The sequence below is a fragment of the Neltuma alba genome, unplaced genomic scaffold, assembly GCF_004799145.2.
Source record: "Neltuma alba isolate B1F8T4 unplaced genomic scaffold, ASM479914v2 tig00005777_pilon, whole genome shotgun sequence".
Taxonomy (NCBI): Eukaryota; Viridiplantae; Streptophyta; class Magnoliopsida; order Fabales; family Fabaceae; genus Neltuma; species Neltuma alba.
In genome coordinates this window covers 163,318-179,665 of record NW_021634229.1, presented here as the reverse complement: position 1 = coordinate 179,665, position 16,348 = coordinate 163,318, and the positions used below count along the sequence as shown (strand labels likewise).

The 16,348-nt window shown below is 36.7% G+C and overlaps 3 protein-coding genes across 3 annotated transcripts; 2 read left to right on the top strand and 1 right to left on the bottom strand.

Annotated features, from left to right (window-relative positions):
* Positions 1–2,721: 2,721 nt before the first annotated feature.
* LOC114748698 (30S ribosomal protein S20, chloroplastic) lies at positions 2,722–4,774 on the top strand. The gene is made up of 3 exons (XM_028937145.1): positions 2,722–2,891; positions 3,032–3,201; positions 4,273–4,774. The coding sequence occupies exons 1-3, from the start codon at positions 2,756–2,758 to the stop codon at positions 4,501–4,503; spliced, it is 537 nt and encodes a 178-aa protein (XP_028792978.1). The 5' UTR covers positions 2,722–2,755; the 3' UTR covers positions 4,504–4,774.
* Positions 4,775–5,603: 829 nt separating this feature from the next.
* Positions 5,604–7,475, bottom strand: LOC114748695 (putative pentatricopeptide repeat-containing protein At3g15200). The gene has a single exon (XM_028937143.1). The coding sequence runs from the start codon at positions 7,468–7,470 to the stop codon at positions 5,791–5,793; it is 1,680 nt and encodes a 559-aa protein (XP_028792976.1). The 5' UTR covers positions 7,471–7,475; the 3' UTR covers positions 5,604–5,790.
* Positions 7,476–13,069: 5,594 nt separating this feature from the next.
* Positions 13,070–14,260, top strand: LOC114748696 (ethylene-responsive transcription factor 4). The gene has a single exon (XM_028937144.1). The coding sequence runs from the start codon at positions 13,282–13,284 to the stop codon at positions 13,906–13,908; it is 627 nt and encodes a 208-aa protein (XP_028792977.1). The 5' UTR covers positions 13,070–13,281; the 3' UTR covers positions 13,909–14,260.
* Positions 14,261–16,348: the final 2,088 nt, after the last annotated feature.

Sequence of the window (16,348 nt, the reverse complement as noted above, 5' to 3'; positions counted from 1 at the left end):
ATTCAGTGCTAGAAATGTACCCTGATAAAAACTCAGTGCTAGAAATGTACCCTCTTTCCCTTTGTGATTATTGAGCCATTACATCACAGGGATTTGGAATGATACATTATTCTTATATTATGCAATCTAAATCAGCAGGTTGGAAGTATCTTGGACTATCATCGATCACAAGTTCAAGCGTGATCAGTCATTTTCTTTTCTTTTTGCCAAATATAAGAGTCATACATGCTGAAACAAATGGGGAGCGTCGTATATTATAATAACTCACAAGGCAAATTAAGGGCGACCAATTATATTTTTTCCCCCTTTCCAAGGAGCAGTCTCATGCTGGAGAAATAGATACTTATGCAGATTTTGTGTTAAATCTTATTAACAGAATATTCATATCCCAACAAGTTCTACACTGAAGTCTATCGCTTATTTTAAATACAAGAGAATTATCCGTACTTTTCGTGGTTAATTAAAGCTAGTATAATGTGAAATCTCATCTTGGATGGTTTGTATTTTTTTTTTTTTAATCAGGCAACATAAACAAGACAATGTTGTGGGGGTCATCATTCAGCATCATCCAAAAAATCACAAGGCAAAGGGTGATCAGTTATATAGGGATCACAACACACTCCAAATAGCAAACAAATCATTACAATCACCTAGCAACCTTGTGACTTTCACAGAAATGGAGAAGGAGGATGGTTGTTTCAATAAGGAAACACTTCCATTGAAGCATTTCACTGAAGGCCATGACTTGTTAATTCCCAACAACAAAACACACGTCCTCGTCTGCTCTGCTCCCGCCATTCAACAGACCGGGTGGTTGCAGAAGAGAGCCACTCATGCAGAGCATCATGATGCTCTAGTACTTTGGACGAGCCACGTGGAAGGCTGTGATGGGGGTGCAAAGATGATAATGATGGTGATGATGAAATGGTCAGTGGACCCTAAGGTACATTAAGGTTGAAAATTGGGGGTGTGATCTGTGCATGATTGGGAAGGCAATGAGTACAGTACCAGATATGGATGGTGGGGGCGAGTCTGTGAGACCTTAGGCCATAGAACAAGACGCAGAAGGGAGCAGGATGAGCCAGCTGCGGTTGAACATAGAAATGGAATGGCACGCGAGGTACTACGTTTGAATGCAAAAACTTTTGGACATTTTCACAAACATTTGGTGGGTCTCAAACAAAAGAGAGAGAGAAGCTTTTTCCTAGCAATATATGTGCATCATGGCTTATCCTGCTTTGTGATGGGTCTGATATAACAAGGCAAAGAATAATAGGCAGGTGCTAATGTCCAAACGCCAAAAGCTAGGGTTTGGCATTTCTACAAACACAAGGGAATCATCAAGCTTGGAAACAGAGAAAGCACGATTAGTACTTGGGCTCTGTTCTTTCCATCTTCTTCTTCTTCATTGGTCCTTGAATTTACGCTTACTTACCCCGTTTGAGCTTTCCTTCTGCGATGAGATAAAGTATTTCAAAATCCACCTTTTATGCCCCTTTACTTGTGAGTTACGATGCAACATTTGAATAGTTCCTGGGCCCTTAGAAATGCTCTACTTCCATGCCAATTTTCACACCCGGGGGGGGGGGGGTGAATTGACAAAAATTTGAGGTTGGAACTTAACTCCTTCAAAATTTGATGGAACTATAACAAGCAGCGCCACCTTGATCAGCTCTTCTTATGGTGTGGATTTTCACCCTAATTGAACTTTTCTAGAGCAGGGTGGAATTGGAGTAGGATTAACAACAAAAAATCAACTGGTGAAAAAAAAAATGAAATCAGCATAATAAGTTCATCCACAGAAAACAAGAAAAAAAAATCTAATAAGATTTACGCAAGAAATTATGTTATTTATTGTTCATTACTGTGCATCCACTGCCTCATTTCTTTTTGAAATATATTTTTTTAACTAAATTTTATGTTTACAAATAACATTTTTTGACCAAAATTTTACAAAGAACATTTTTAATCCTAAAAAACTTTGCATTTTTTTCTGTTACAAAATGGGCGTATTTGGAGTATGATAATGATCACATTGATGATGAGATTCATATTTCAAAAGAAAAAAGGTACTGGGCTTGAACAGGTTAATCATTTCTGGGTTGGGCCAGGAAAGACGGCACCCGCTGAGGACGTTTTTGTATTTTTTTGGTCGAAAGGAAACTTTTTATATGGCACATATAGATATATATTTATATATATTTGGTAAGGATTTATATTGCACATATTCTTGGTCAAAAAAATATTGCACATATTAAATCCTACTCTAAAATGATGAAATCCTATATTAATCAGACCCTGTGATGAATTATACCAAATTGCAGCGGGCATACTATTTCCATTTATTAATTAACACTTATTAATAGTATACTTTTTATCTTTATGAACAAGATTTTCCTCTCTTTAAAAGAAGAATCAATAGAGAAACAAAGATTATAACAAGACTTTTTTCTGTTTCAACAAAAATCTCTTCTTGGAGGGAAAGGTCTAAGAAAAAGACATGAAGTGTCTTCCCTCGTATTTGGTTGATTAAATACAGTTAATGTCTTTCTAATTTTCTCTTTAATCACCTTTATTAAAAAAAATTGGAAACAAAATTCTCCATCTTTAAAAAACACATTAAAAAATTGTTAAAAAATTCACCAAGTCGAGGGTAGTAGTGTAAATGTGATTCGAAGTTTCGAGCACTGACGATAAGGGATAATGAGAGAGGAAGAAAAGAGCTGCCCGCAGAGCTCTGCGATAAGGAAGAGGGATGGCAACTGTTTCATGCTCATGGCTTACTCTTCCCTCCAAAATGAGAACCCTTTCGCTTACTTCCACTTCTTCTCCAGCTAATTCCGCTTCTCTTAGCTTTTCCAGAAGTCTTTCTTATAACGTCTTCTCGGAAGGTATTGTTTTTCTCTCGCACTTTTTGTTAATTCCCTTGGCAAGTTCAATTGTGTTCTTTTTCCTTCCGTATTTTCAGCTGAAGAATGCGTAGAATGTGATATGGTGGAGTTTGAATTCTGGGTTTTTGTTTGGCTTTCAGGTTGCTTGTCACTGAGCACATTACAAAGTAGGTCGATTCGGCATTCCGTGGTCTGTGACGCAGCTCCGAAGCGAAAGGCCGATTCGGCTGCAAAGAGAGCTCGCCAGGCCGAGAAACGCCGGGTTTATAACAAGGCCCGAAAATCCGAAATCAAAACCCGCATGAAGAAGGTACTCAATTATGTTTTGCGTTTTCTTCAACTCCATTTCTTCTATGGAGAGAGCATTTTTGGCTTGTCGGAATCTCTTTGCTTGATGAAAGGTTTCTTTCATCTTTGTATTTTACACTTTGTTGGGGCGAAGGGGGGCTATATCATGCTTTACATTGGAACAATCACAGTTCATGGGCTTAAATTGCGTTAGACTTGTTAAAAGCTGAACCGGGTTGCGAGAGATATTAAGGGGAAAAAAAACAATTCAGTCATGAGACTTCCTCATAGGATTTAAGCATCCGGGAGCTATGAGGTTTCGTGAGTTTATGCTGTGTCTAACTTTCAAGCATTAAGGGCTCTTGCACGAGGAAAAATATTAGAGATGTTAATAAAGTTATAGCCTATATCTGGCCTCTTGTTGAGAGCTTAAGCGTTTGGGATAGTTGGTTATTGACGCCAATATGTGCCTTCAGGCTACATATGGGGATGCTGCTTATAAATATGATTGTGAAATCGCGGTGGTTTAAGCTTCTTTCTCGTTTGCTTTCTTAACCCTCAGATATATAAATTTTGAATCAAATTGGCATATGTATTGGGACCGCTAACATATACTGTAGGGAGATGTGTATTTCTTTTATTCTATTAATCTTTTAGTGCATGCTCATATGTGTTGGAGTTCCTCTGATAAGATCGTGACGTTTTCGCCAACAAATTAGCATGCCAATTAGTATTCAGTAATGTACCGATATCCTAGTATTTGTCACTCTTAATAAACGTAGAGTGGGACAGACATTTTGGCTTGACTATACAAATAATTCTCTTGTAAGATACAGTTTAGAGTGGCGGGCTGTTTGTTAACTTTTTCCTTCTTTAGAGTCAATTAAGCAGAAGCATAAGCATGTCTGTCTGCTTTCCAGGACTGCTATTTCCATGTATAAGATTCAGAAGTCTTCTAGCATCCATCTTAGTTTATTTTTGAAGCTTGTCTTATTCTCTATTGTTATTCCTCCAAGCAACTTTTAGCTTTCATCAATATTTCTTTGGAATGGGTGATGTTTGATGGTTTCTAATCCTGATCTTCACTCTGCAGGTTTTGGAAGAATTGGATGTGCTTAGGAAGAAATCTGGGGCACAACCAGAAGAAATACTCCCTATTGAGAAACTGATTGGAGAGGCATTTTCAATAATTGACAAAGCAGTGAAAGTAGGCACGCTTCATAGAAACACTGGAGCAAGGCGTAAGTCGCGGCTTTCCAGAAGTAAGAAGGCTGTGGAAATCCATCATGGCTGGTACACCCCAACTCCTGCAGCCAGTGCATGAAACAATCTTTTCAGTAATTCGAAGAGATTGGAAAGGGCTTCTAAGGGAGGCTTGTATCTTTGTTCCTTTGGCCAAGGGTACTTTTCTGATCAGTTCAAACATTGTATGTAGTCTTGTGCATTTAGCCCAAAATGGTTTGATTTTCCCTGCGTACTATGTGAGATCATGACATTATTTAATAGCATTTTCATGTTTTCCCCTTTTGTAATGTTTGAGTACATGGTAACGACTAATTCATTTATTAGATTTGGACTATGGTGATTGCAACATAGCACAAGGCATTACGGCTGTAGATTATTTTCGCTTGCTTTTATTCACTGACATGGAGAAATTGACCGCAAGAGAAAATTTAATTTGATTGCGAAGACGAATGGTCAAACTCAATGCATAGAAATACAGAATAACTCGTTGGCATCAACATATGAATATACAAGAACTTGGCCATAATCACCTTGCCTCTTGATGATTGAGTCCTGCTAGTGTCACCTTTGGCACCTATGGAGTGACGAGTTCACCCTCAACCGTAATCCTGTGCCTTGCTGCTCTAGGGTTTTCAAGAGGACATCTCTTGGCGGTGAAAGAAAAGAACAGAGAGGAAAATTGATGTGCAGCTATAACCAGCCAATTTCTGTTCGTGAAAAATGTTCGCTGCAAAATAGTTAAACACAAGTGGGAATTAGAATTAACCTTCCTCCTTCCGAGCCTTAACATTACAATCTATCTCTCTATATAGGGATTCTTATATTTTTCCGGTGTTGTTATCGGATCATCTTTTTTAATTGATCTAAAATAGTCAGGATAACTCGAATCAAACCAATATCAGTGATCAGGATTACTCACATGTTGGTAATAAAAATCATTACCTATACATCTCGTTAAAGGAACAATTGGATCGTCTCTTTTTAATTGATCTAAAATAATCAGGATAACCCGAATCAGACCACTGTTAGTGACCAGGATTACTCACACGTTTGTAATAAAAATCACTAACATACATCTCGTTGAATGAAAATTTGTCAATGCGAGTATTTGGATTTGGAATGAAACAATCATCCATAATAAAACTGTCACGCAGGAAAGACATTGTGAATAGTTTGATGTTAACCATGTTGAACTGGTGGTTCTTCTCTGCCATTTCTAGTTTCTGATTAGCAATGACATCCTTGTCTATCAACTACTTGCTTTCTTCCAACTATCTTAAATTAATTACGAGTTGAAGGAGGCATTGCTTAGGGCTAAGAGATCTCTGGTACACTGCCCCCAACCCAAGATTTCCAATGCCTCTATTTATGTTTTCTTGTTTTGTGCTTCATCTAAGTTCATGGTATTTAGGAGCTTCTCAGTTCTCGGTTCAGGCACCATTCCCTTTAAAGTCATCTCCCTGAAATAACGCAGAGCTTCCTTGGTTCTCCCTTTTCCATAGTGACCATGAATCATAATTGTATACGATCTCCTATCAGGTCCCCACCCATGTTTTTCCATTCCTTCCCATGTTTTTCTTACTCCAACCTCAGAATCCCATCCCATGTACAACCTTAAAACCAGGTTGTATATGTCATCATTCATGGTGCATCCATTTCTCTCCATCATCTCCAACAGCATTGGAATTTCCTCCGGCCCCTTCACCGACGTGAGCAGGTAACTGTAAGTTACAGCATTGGGCATGCAGCTCCCTTTTCTCTGTAACATTTCATTTACTAATTCATCCACCTTTTCCTGACGTCCAATCTTACACATGTATTTGATGAGGCAATTGTAAGTTGCCACATTAGTGAGACACCCTCGTTTGTTCATGTCTTGAAAAACTTCAAGAGCCTCGGGAATCCTCTTCTTGAAACAAAGTGCGTCAATGATGCAATTGCATATGACAACATCTGGTTCGACCATACCTTTATCCCACATGCCTCTGAACAACTTCAGAGCCGTCCCCACTTTCCCCTTCTGTGTTAAAGCCTTAATGAAAGTCCCATATGTGAAAAGATCCGGCTTGCATCTAGATGCCATTATGTCTTTCCAGAACCTCTTTGCCTCGTAGACATTCCCAAGAACACACCAACCATTGAGAATGACATTCCATGTCTTTATATCCGGCGGAAACTCGTTTATCTTATTGCGAAACAGCGTCTCTGCATCTTCCACGTGCTTATACCTACACAGAGATATCAAAAGCGTCTGAAAAGCTGGCAAATCAAGCTCCATCCCGAACTCTTGCCTCCTGTAGAATATATCAATTGCTTCCTCTACCTTATGTGCAGCAGCATGCCTAGAAAGCAAAATCCTAAAGGTCACCTCATTTACGAGTCCCTTTCTCCTAGACATTTCATCGAACACCTGGTTCAGTTCCTCAAAGCGTTTCGCCCTCCCAAGAAGGTCAATAATCTCGTTGTAAACATCAGAACTAGGAGTATACCGACTTCTAGCACCTGCCTTAGAAGCCCAGCGGAAGAACACCACTGCTGGTCTCCAATCAGAACGGTGCCTCCTGAGAACTTTCAAAACAGAATCATGGTTCAACTCGAACCTAGATAGATCGAGAGCTCGCTCGATTTCCTCCGTCGGTTTGTCCCTTCGGAATTTTAGAAGTTTCTGAACGAAGACAGCTGATTCATCATATGCATCTCGAAAGTCTGCAACGGAATGCACGAATCGAGTTGTGCCAATGATTCCCAGAAATCGAAGAAGCTGGGGATGTCTAGCTCTAATCAAAGTTCCAGAACTTGGGTTCTGTAGGAGTCGGAGATAACTAAATTTGTGAAGGTGGGAGAGTAAAGACTTTGGAACAGTATGGTGACAGTGACAGTCTGTAAGGCGGAGGTTGAACGAAGATTTGAGTAATGCTATTGTTAGCAGCGGCCGGATCTTGCACGGCATATTTTTGGCGTCACAGCTCCGGCGGCAACCTGCGGGGCTCCGGTTAATCCAAAACGGAAATGGTTGGGAACGCGGGATTAAGTCATGCCATTGCATTCGACTTCCTCTGTATTTCATTTCCCATTTCTTTACGGTCCGTTCTCTCTATACATCAAACTTCGCGCCGGCGCCATGAAATGGTAGTTGTTGTTGTCGTTTTTTTGTTTTGTTAATGAAATCGTTTTACTTTAGTTGAATAAAATTGTCCTTTTATCCAAAAGAAACAGAGGATTAATATTCTCTGTCGAGGATTGAGATGTAAATTTATTTTTATTTTAATATCATTACATTATAAACTGATAGTTAATACTCCTCATTATGTTAATGTATGATCTAATTTGAAAATTAATACTCCTCCGGTCCTAATTATAAGACCCAATTGACTTATTTGAGGAGATTAAGGAAGTAAGTTAAGTTGGTTATTTATAATAAATAAGTGTTGTCATTCCTAAAATATCTTTGCTAATTAAGTATATTGGCTAAAACTATCATTATTAAAAAGATTATCTTGGAAAAAAAAGCATAAATATAAGAGACAAAATGGATTGGGTCTTATAATTAGGACCAAATAAAAAGTCAAATTGGGTCTTATAATAAGGACCGGAGGAGTATTAGTTTTATATGAAAAATTTATTTTGCATGTTTATTAATTTTATTTTAAATTAAATTTATTAATATTTTCCGGATAATAATCAAGTAAGAAAAAAATTAAGAAAATTAATTAAGATGTTTTTAAAATTAATTAATATTCTTAATCTATTTAAATTAAGTGATTAAATCTGACATTAAGGATTAAATTTACATTTGTTGTGAATTGAATGCTTTTTGGTCACTGCAGTGTAAAGAAGAGGTGGGCTTTCACGGGCCTTCGATTCATAACAGTTAATTGAATTCTTTCTCCAAATTGCCATATCTGACATGCAGAAATAGAACCAACGAGAGTTGAATTTAATAAGACGAATTAGTCTCTTATAATACGGTGAGATTCAAATCTATGCTAAAAGATATGTCTATGTTTTAGTACTCAATAATGACTCGAACAAAATTATTTTTAATAAAAAGATACATGTGATATGCTTACCAGAAAATTTACTTGACATGCAGAATGAGAATTGACATAGAAATGAAAGTTAAGAGATTAGTTAAAAACCAACAAAACATACCTGAGTCTTTGATTGTGATTTTAGAGATAATTAATACTCCTTCAGTCTTTAATATTAGACCCATTTAACTAATTTGATTATATTAAGAAAGTTAGGTAAGTTAGTTAATTATAAGAAATGTGACACGTTTTTCCTAAAATATCATAATCATTTTTCTTAATACCCCATCTTCCTCTTTTACTTGATTATGGTTGAGAGAGTATCCATATGGGTAATTTAGAGAAAATTGATAAATATGATAAATAGGTCTTATATTTATGACCAAAATCAACTCAACAATTGGACCCTATATTAAGGACAGGAGGAGTATAACATAATAATCATGTAAAATTGGAATGTTCCTCCTTTACTCACGCTAGACAGCTTAACAGATAATCCTCTCAGACAATTAAAGTTTATATAATATCCTTACAATGCATCAGACAAATCAATAATGAACAAGGAAAAAAGTTAGGAGTAACCGTTTTGGTAAAATGAGATATAGAGTCAATTTTAAGTAACAATAAATTGTCAATACAAAAATAAAAGACTTCATTTTTTAATTGCATCTCTAGTTTGCATCTCTAATTGCAAAAGATGGGTAAAGCGCCCCAGGCTATCTTGTGGATAAAGAAGAAAAAGAAACATTTTAATATGTCATAAAATAGTATATTTTTGTTTTTTAATAATTTTTTTAAAAGTAAAAATATCACAACCACACTTAAAAAAATTATTAAAAAAATGCAACTAAGAAATTTAAAGCCGTCCTTATCATGAGATGAGCATCTTACCCATTTGTTTTGAGGTGAGGCAGGGATCAATTCCAAGAGGTAGAAAGAAGAAAGAAGAAAGAAGGTTGCTTCTTTTTGTGTAACACACACTGGCATCAACCACTTCAATTACCTTTATCTTGGGATGGGGATTAGGGGAGCATCTAAGAAAATCTTTACGTGAGTGACTTATCAACGGAAAGTGTTTAATTAAGAGACAAATTAATTAAATGAGTGACAATTACGGAGGATCTAATATGCTTCGAAAACAGTAAAAACTGTACCAATATGGTAATTCTGTGGATAACCCGTCAGTGTTATGATATGAGAAACGGTGTTTAAATATATATAATAACCCAAAAGTCAGTATCATTTTCGTTATTAATTTTTGGGGTTTCTTTGTCACATCGACAGTTAAAACCATGCTGTCACACACACAGGCATTTTTTTAATTATTATTCTTATTATTTGTATTATTATTACTATTATTTTGGAATTCCAGCAACAGAAATAGACCAATAAATAAATTTAGTAGTAATTGTTGTTATTAAAGGCAAGAGGCCAAGGTCACATCGATGCCATTAACATAAATCAGTTAAGTTGTGTTCCTGCTGCCAAACTCAGCAGCGTATCAATTTTGCTTCGTTCATATTCAATTCAGTAGTTCGCCACAAAAACCCTGACGCTTTTTAATTACACTGTTTTAATATTATTATTATTTTTTTTGCCGAATTCAATTACACATTTTTGTCGGTCACATATTAATAGCGTTGCTTTATAATATCACCTACAGTTTTAATATAAAAGTTAGTTAATTAATTTGAATAGATTAAAAAATTAGTTAAACTAGTATTTATAATAAATAAATATTATTTTTTCTAAAATATCCTTGCCAATTAAGTGTACTGAAAGAACTATTGTTATTATAAGGATTATCTTAGAAAAATGAATAAATATAAAAGACAAAGTGAATGTAAGTCTTATATTTAAAATAAAAATAGAAGTCAAACAAACTCTTATACTACTTCTGGTCCTAATTATAAAACCTTATTTATAGTTTATAAATGATATCTTATAATTAGAATCAGAGGTAGTATTAAGAATCGTGTTAATTAGTGAACGAATATCTTAAAAATTATTTAAAAAGCACACTTTTTATCTCATATTATGAAAATTTGAATGCCCCACATCTACTTACACTCTACCTCCAAGTCTCACCTAATACTTGGACCCATGCATTATTTTTGTGCTCTATTTGTATAATAAATCTAGTGAAAGGGGCGAATATTTCATAACTTAGCAAATCGATATTTGAATTTTTATTACGAGAGGTGTTCACGAATATCTTAAATATAATTATTTTTAATAAAAGAATACCTCTATGTAGCAAAAACAATTCTTCTTTAAAATATAATTCAATATTATATGATATTAAAGTCACTTCCGAACTAGGGCAATTTCTATAAGCTTGCATGAAAAATTGAAATTCGGTCAAATAATTAAATTAACAAATTTTTTCATAAATAATATTTAAATAAAATAAAGTCATTGAAAAATTCCTTTTTAAAAATTTTACTGACAAAAAGATTTTATACATAAAAAGTATTTGTGACCTCTAGGATTTTATATACAGAAAGCATCAATATTTGAATTTCGGTCTTTTTAATCAATAAAATCTTCAAACCATAATCTCCACTGATTTTTTTCTTAAATAAATAAAAGCATGTTCAATTCAGTAGAGGTTTTGGAAAAAAAGAAAAAATTAGTATAAATCCAAAAAATATAATTATCAAAAAATCATAATGACAAGTGATTTCAAATATGTTGTCTTTTTCCATTTGTCATTACAAACTTTAAAATTGTTAACAAATTTTTAGATAATTAATCTTTTTTCTTGAGATGTAATAATAATTCTGCCCCCCAAAAAAATTTCATTTCTTGGATAATACTCTTCTGGTCCTATTTACAGGGTAGAGAAAGAAAGCATTTTTTAGTCCTGTTTAGAGGGCACTGGGAGAAATTTTTTATATAGATGTGTAATTTTACCCCTTATTTATTATTGCATTGATTTTGTTTATATGAGGTATAATGCATATTAAATAGAGATAAAGTTAAAAATTTATTAAATTTTAAATAAGAGTTAATAAAGTTTAAAATTTTTTTTGGTCTGTGTAAAAAAACTGAAAGTACCTTATAAATAGGATCAAATGAGTATTTGATAAAGACCCCTAATTTAGATTTTTTTTTTTAAATTAAAAAGGATTTTGGAGGCCGAAGGAAGAGCATCTGTACTGTCCCTAGTAGTACGATAAGAATACCACATCTGGCGCTGGGAACTTTAAGGGCGGCAGTACTCTCCTGTCTTTTTGAATTTTCATATTCAGTGGGGCGGCTGCTCCTGTCCCCCTTCAGGGATCACCCCTCCACGTGTTCTCATCCTAACTCAACTTCCCTTCTCTGCCGTCAGATACCATTATTTATTTTATTTTATTTTCGTGTCTCTGGGGGTGTGGGGGGGCTTTTCGGTCCAATCAATCAGAGATGTACACGCACGCATGCTGATCCGTCTCCCGCGGCGAGGAGGCGTGGCATGCCGACAAATGTTCCGTCGGAGGCAACAACAACAGCGCCTTTGTTCCGTTTTAACGACAGAGACGGCTTTTAACCGCCGTTAAGGAGAGATGACGCGGCGTCGCCACGTGCCCCTCCTCGCCCGCAGCAATTATTCATGGCGGGACCCACCATGCGCGCGGCTTGGGCGGCGCGGCCCTTTGCACGCATACGGTGCAGTCAACACACCTCGTTGACTGAGTCGAATATTTCTCTTTCTCTGTTTTTTTTTCCCTTGGCTTTGGATTTGGATAAATTGAATTGAACTGAGGGCGCCTCATCATGATCATGTGGTGCGCCAACCCACACGCTCCCCTCTCTTTCCTCTCCCCTGGACCACACTCTCCTTACACGTGTAAACTGCTTCCCCCCTCCTGCTCCCTTCAACCTCCCATTCATTTCTATTTCAGGTGCCGCCCCCCACCTTAGCAGCACCCCCCATCTCAGTAGCAGTACATCATTGTATTTTTTTCTTATCTTTCTTCCAGTTTGATATATATATATATGTGTATACTTCCTGAAAAAATAAGACTCTACAAAATAATAAATGAATTATGAGATTATATGATGAATTTAATAAAGTGATTTGTATTAAAAAATTTATACTTTATAAATAGGAATAAATAAAGCATCCAAATAATATATATACTGAATAATGATATCAGAAGCACTTACTCTGGTTCATAATATAAATTATGTGAAAAGTAATTAATATTTATTTATGAGTTTTATTTCAGTAATGAATGGTTAAATATGATTATTCTTTTTTTCAAAACTCTCATTTAATATTGGTAAAGCTGTGAACAAATTTTGAATTTAAAATAGATCGAATGAGTTAAATGAATTAGGCAGAATAACTTCAATTTATTCATATGGAAGCGAAGTATGGATCACATCAATCTCAAGCTTAAACCCAGGAACAATTTTAAGTATATATAAAATTGAGAGATAATATATTATTAAATAAAAATACAAAATAATTTAAATGGAAAAAGAAGAGAATAATGATGTGGGAAGTGAAAGTGGGATGAGGAGGGGGCGGGGGGAATGGATATAATGGGTAAAGAGGAAAGTGGCGGGAGAGGAGTGGAGAATGGCGAGCATACTATTACTATCCACCCAAGTGGAATGTGGTATGGAAGCCACGTTGAGGGTAAGCGTCAAGCGCCTAAAAGGAGCGTAGCTTTATTACACGCACGCACACACACCCACACTCTCTCTCTTTCTTCCTCTTCGCTTATATAACGCCTCCAACTCCGTTTGCTCTTCCTCAGACATTGTCTCCGTCTTTTCCTTCATCTTTCGTCCTCATTCTCTGGACTCTTATTTCTCTTGCTCCCTTTCCAATGGCTCCCCGAGACCCACCCATCTCCCTCGCTGCACCCACCGACCCCACTCTCTCCGCCAAAGAGATTCGCTATCGCGGCGTCAGGAAGAGGCCTTGGGGCCGTTACGCCGCCGAGATCCGGGACCCCGGTAAGAAAACCCGGGTTTGGCTTGGCACTTTTGACACCGCTGAGGAGGCGGCGCGTGCCTACGACAAAGCTGCGCGGGACTTCCGTGGAGCCAAGGCCAAGACCAATTTCCCCACTCCTTCTGAGCTTGTAAATAACACCAACAACTCCACCCGCAGTCCTAGCCAGAGCAGCACCCTGGATTCTTCGTCTCCGCCGCCGTTAGACCTTAGCCTCACGCCTCTTTGTACCGGCATCGGTGCTGCGGGCTTTCCCCTCATCCCCGTGGCTCGTCCCGTTGTGTTCTTCGACGCGTTTGCGAGGGCTGACAACATGAAAAGCGTTGGCCGCCGCGAGATGTGCGGGTTTGACCGCCCGGTGACCGATTTACGTCCCGACGCCCGTAGTGCGCAGAGTGACTCCGACTCGTCGTCTGTTGTGGACTATGTGCGTGCTCCCCAGCCCCGGAGGCTTCTGGATCTCGATCTTAACCTTGCTCCTCCGGCGGAAGTTGCTTGATCTGGCCTCGCTTCGAAGACCTGACGGCTTAAGATCTCTTTTCCCCACCATCATTCCATCGCTTTAATACTGTTAATGAGTGTTTTCCTAGTGAACCATTTTGGAAGAACAGAACCACTCTCTACGGAGAGACAAAGACAGAGGGGGTTCGTGTACGAGGACGTAGCTGACATGCTCGGATTTGTTGATGAGGATGACTCGAGCGGATGTGTATATAGATTATAACCCAAAGCAGGCGTTTTGTTTTTTTTTTTTTGGGCGAACCGAGAAGCTATTAGGAGATTCTCACTGTTGTTTCTGCAATTTATGTTGACCATATATAAAATTAATTCTATTTCTGATCTCGTTTAAAGATTGAACCTTTTGGTGAGCTCGCTTATTTCCGCCGTCGAGAGTAGGTTTAATGGTTACAGGTTAAATGGTAAAATTATTATGCAGAGCAGAGGGATGCCATTTGGGTCGGGGCTTGTTAAAAAAAAAAAAAAGAGGAACAGGATTTAAGAAGCGGTTGGTGAAGCGGTGGGATTTTCGTGCATTTTCCGATGAACCAAACAGGAAGGCAACTGACGTGGTCCTTACGGATTACGTTGGTTGAGATCTGACAGACATGTCGCCGGCATTGTTGCGCGTTTGATTGGGCATTGTCGTGTGGGTCTCTTGTTTCCTGATTGGTTCATATTTTTCACTTAAGATGATAGGCGACGCAATGTTGCTATTAGCCTTCATTTGTTCATTTGTTTGTTGGCTTGGATATACGGAGTACAACTTCCTTTTTAAATTATACTGGTAACTACTACTCTTCCGGTTCTAAATGTCAGACCTTTATACATATATATAAGGGTCTTACATTTAGGATTGGAGGAGTACATTGTTATTCTTAACATTTTAAATTTATGAGAAATTTATAAATTCTCATCTTAAAATGACACACACACACACGGTTTAGATTTGAGTTTGAATACTCCTTCAGTCCAGACTCATTAGATTAAGAAAATTAGATAAGTTAATTAATTATAAGAAAAATAATATATTTTTCTTTAAATATCATAATTATATTTCTTAATACCTCTTTTCTTTTTGTACGTGATTATAGTTGATAGAGTATTTATAGGAGTAATTTAAAAAAAACTGATAAATATAAAAAAATAGGTCTTATATTTAATATCAAAATTAATTTAAAAATTAGATCCTATATTAAGAACCGGATAAATATTTTTTTAGATTTGAAAACGTTACTGTGGCAAAAAAAAATGCATAGCATTTCTGGAGTCACTGTGGACCCCCCATTCAAACAAGAGGGAGCGTTAAGAAGCCCTTTTTTTTTTCCGGGGGTTTGCGTGGAGTAAAAAAGGCGGCAAGAATATTATGAATCATTACATGGAGCGTGCGGCGGGGAGTGATCAGTGGTGGTAAATTTTGAAGGATGGCGCGACGCGTATGGGATATGTCAATGTATTATACTACTTCCGGTCTTAATTATAAGAGTCAGTTGACTAATTTGAAAAAATTAAGAAAAAAATTAAGTTAGTTATTTGTAATAAATAGGTGTTGTCTTTCCTAAAATATCCTTACTAATCAAATATTTTAGTTAAAACTATAATTATTAGAAGGATTATCTTAAAAAAATATAGTGAATATAAGAGGCAGAATAGATTCGGGTCTTATATTTAGGATCAATATAAAAGTCAAACGGGATTTTATATTAAGGACAAGGGGTAGTATTATTCATTTTCTCATCTAATTCCTTCTTTTCTAACTTTTCTATTTAACCTGCTCTAGCAAAATAATTCAAAAGAAAAATAAAAAGCAATAAACAGGGGGAAAAATTAATAGTACAAACAAGGAGTGAGCTTGCATATTTTGTCGGCATTAATTTGCCTCTATTCTTCAACTCATTTATATCGGAGGAGTTGAAAAACAGGCGTAGGATAGGACAAAATGCATTATGTGCCACAACAATTGGGAGCAAATATTAAAAAAAAAAAAAAAAACGAAAGAACAGAGTAGGCATTTGGTGAGTGGAAAAGGCCACAAAGTTTGGTACAGTGTACTCCTATTTTGTGCTGCCGGAGATAGTGGCGATTGAAGGAGCAGAAAAGCAAGCCAGGGTTGAAACCACATTATTAGTAGGGTTTGGTCAAACTTCAAATAAATGGAGCACACGCTGACAACTAAAGTACCACAACACCAGGCTCACAAATCACAATTCCGTTGGCCGCCTTATTTTATTGCCCATGAAACTACCCAGTTTTCCCACAACCCCCTCTTTAACTCAAGGCTAATGCAATGACACAGAGGATAACATCATCAAGCAATTCTTTTTTATTTTTTAACATGCTCATCTTTACGCAGGGTTTCATATTATAAGTGTTATGTTAACGTTTTCAGTAGTTTTTTCTTCTTCTTTTTTGGGTTGGCAGTATTTATTTGTAACGGGAAG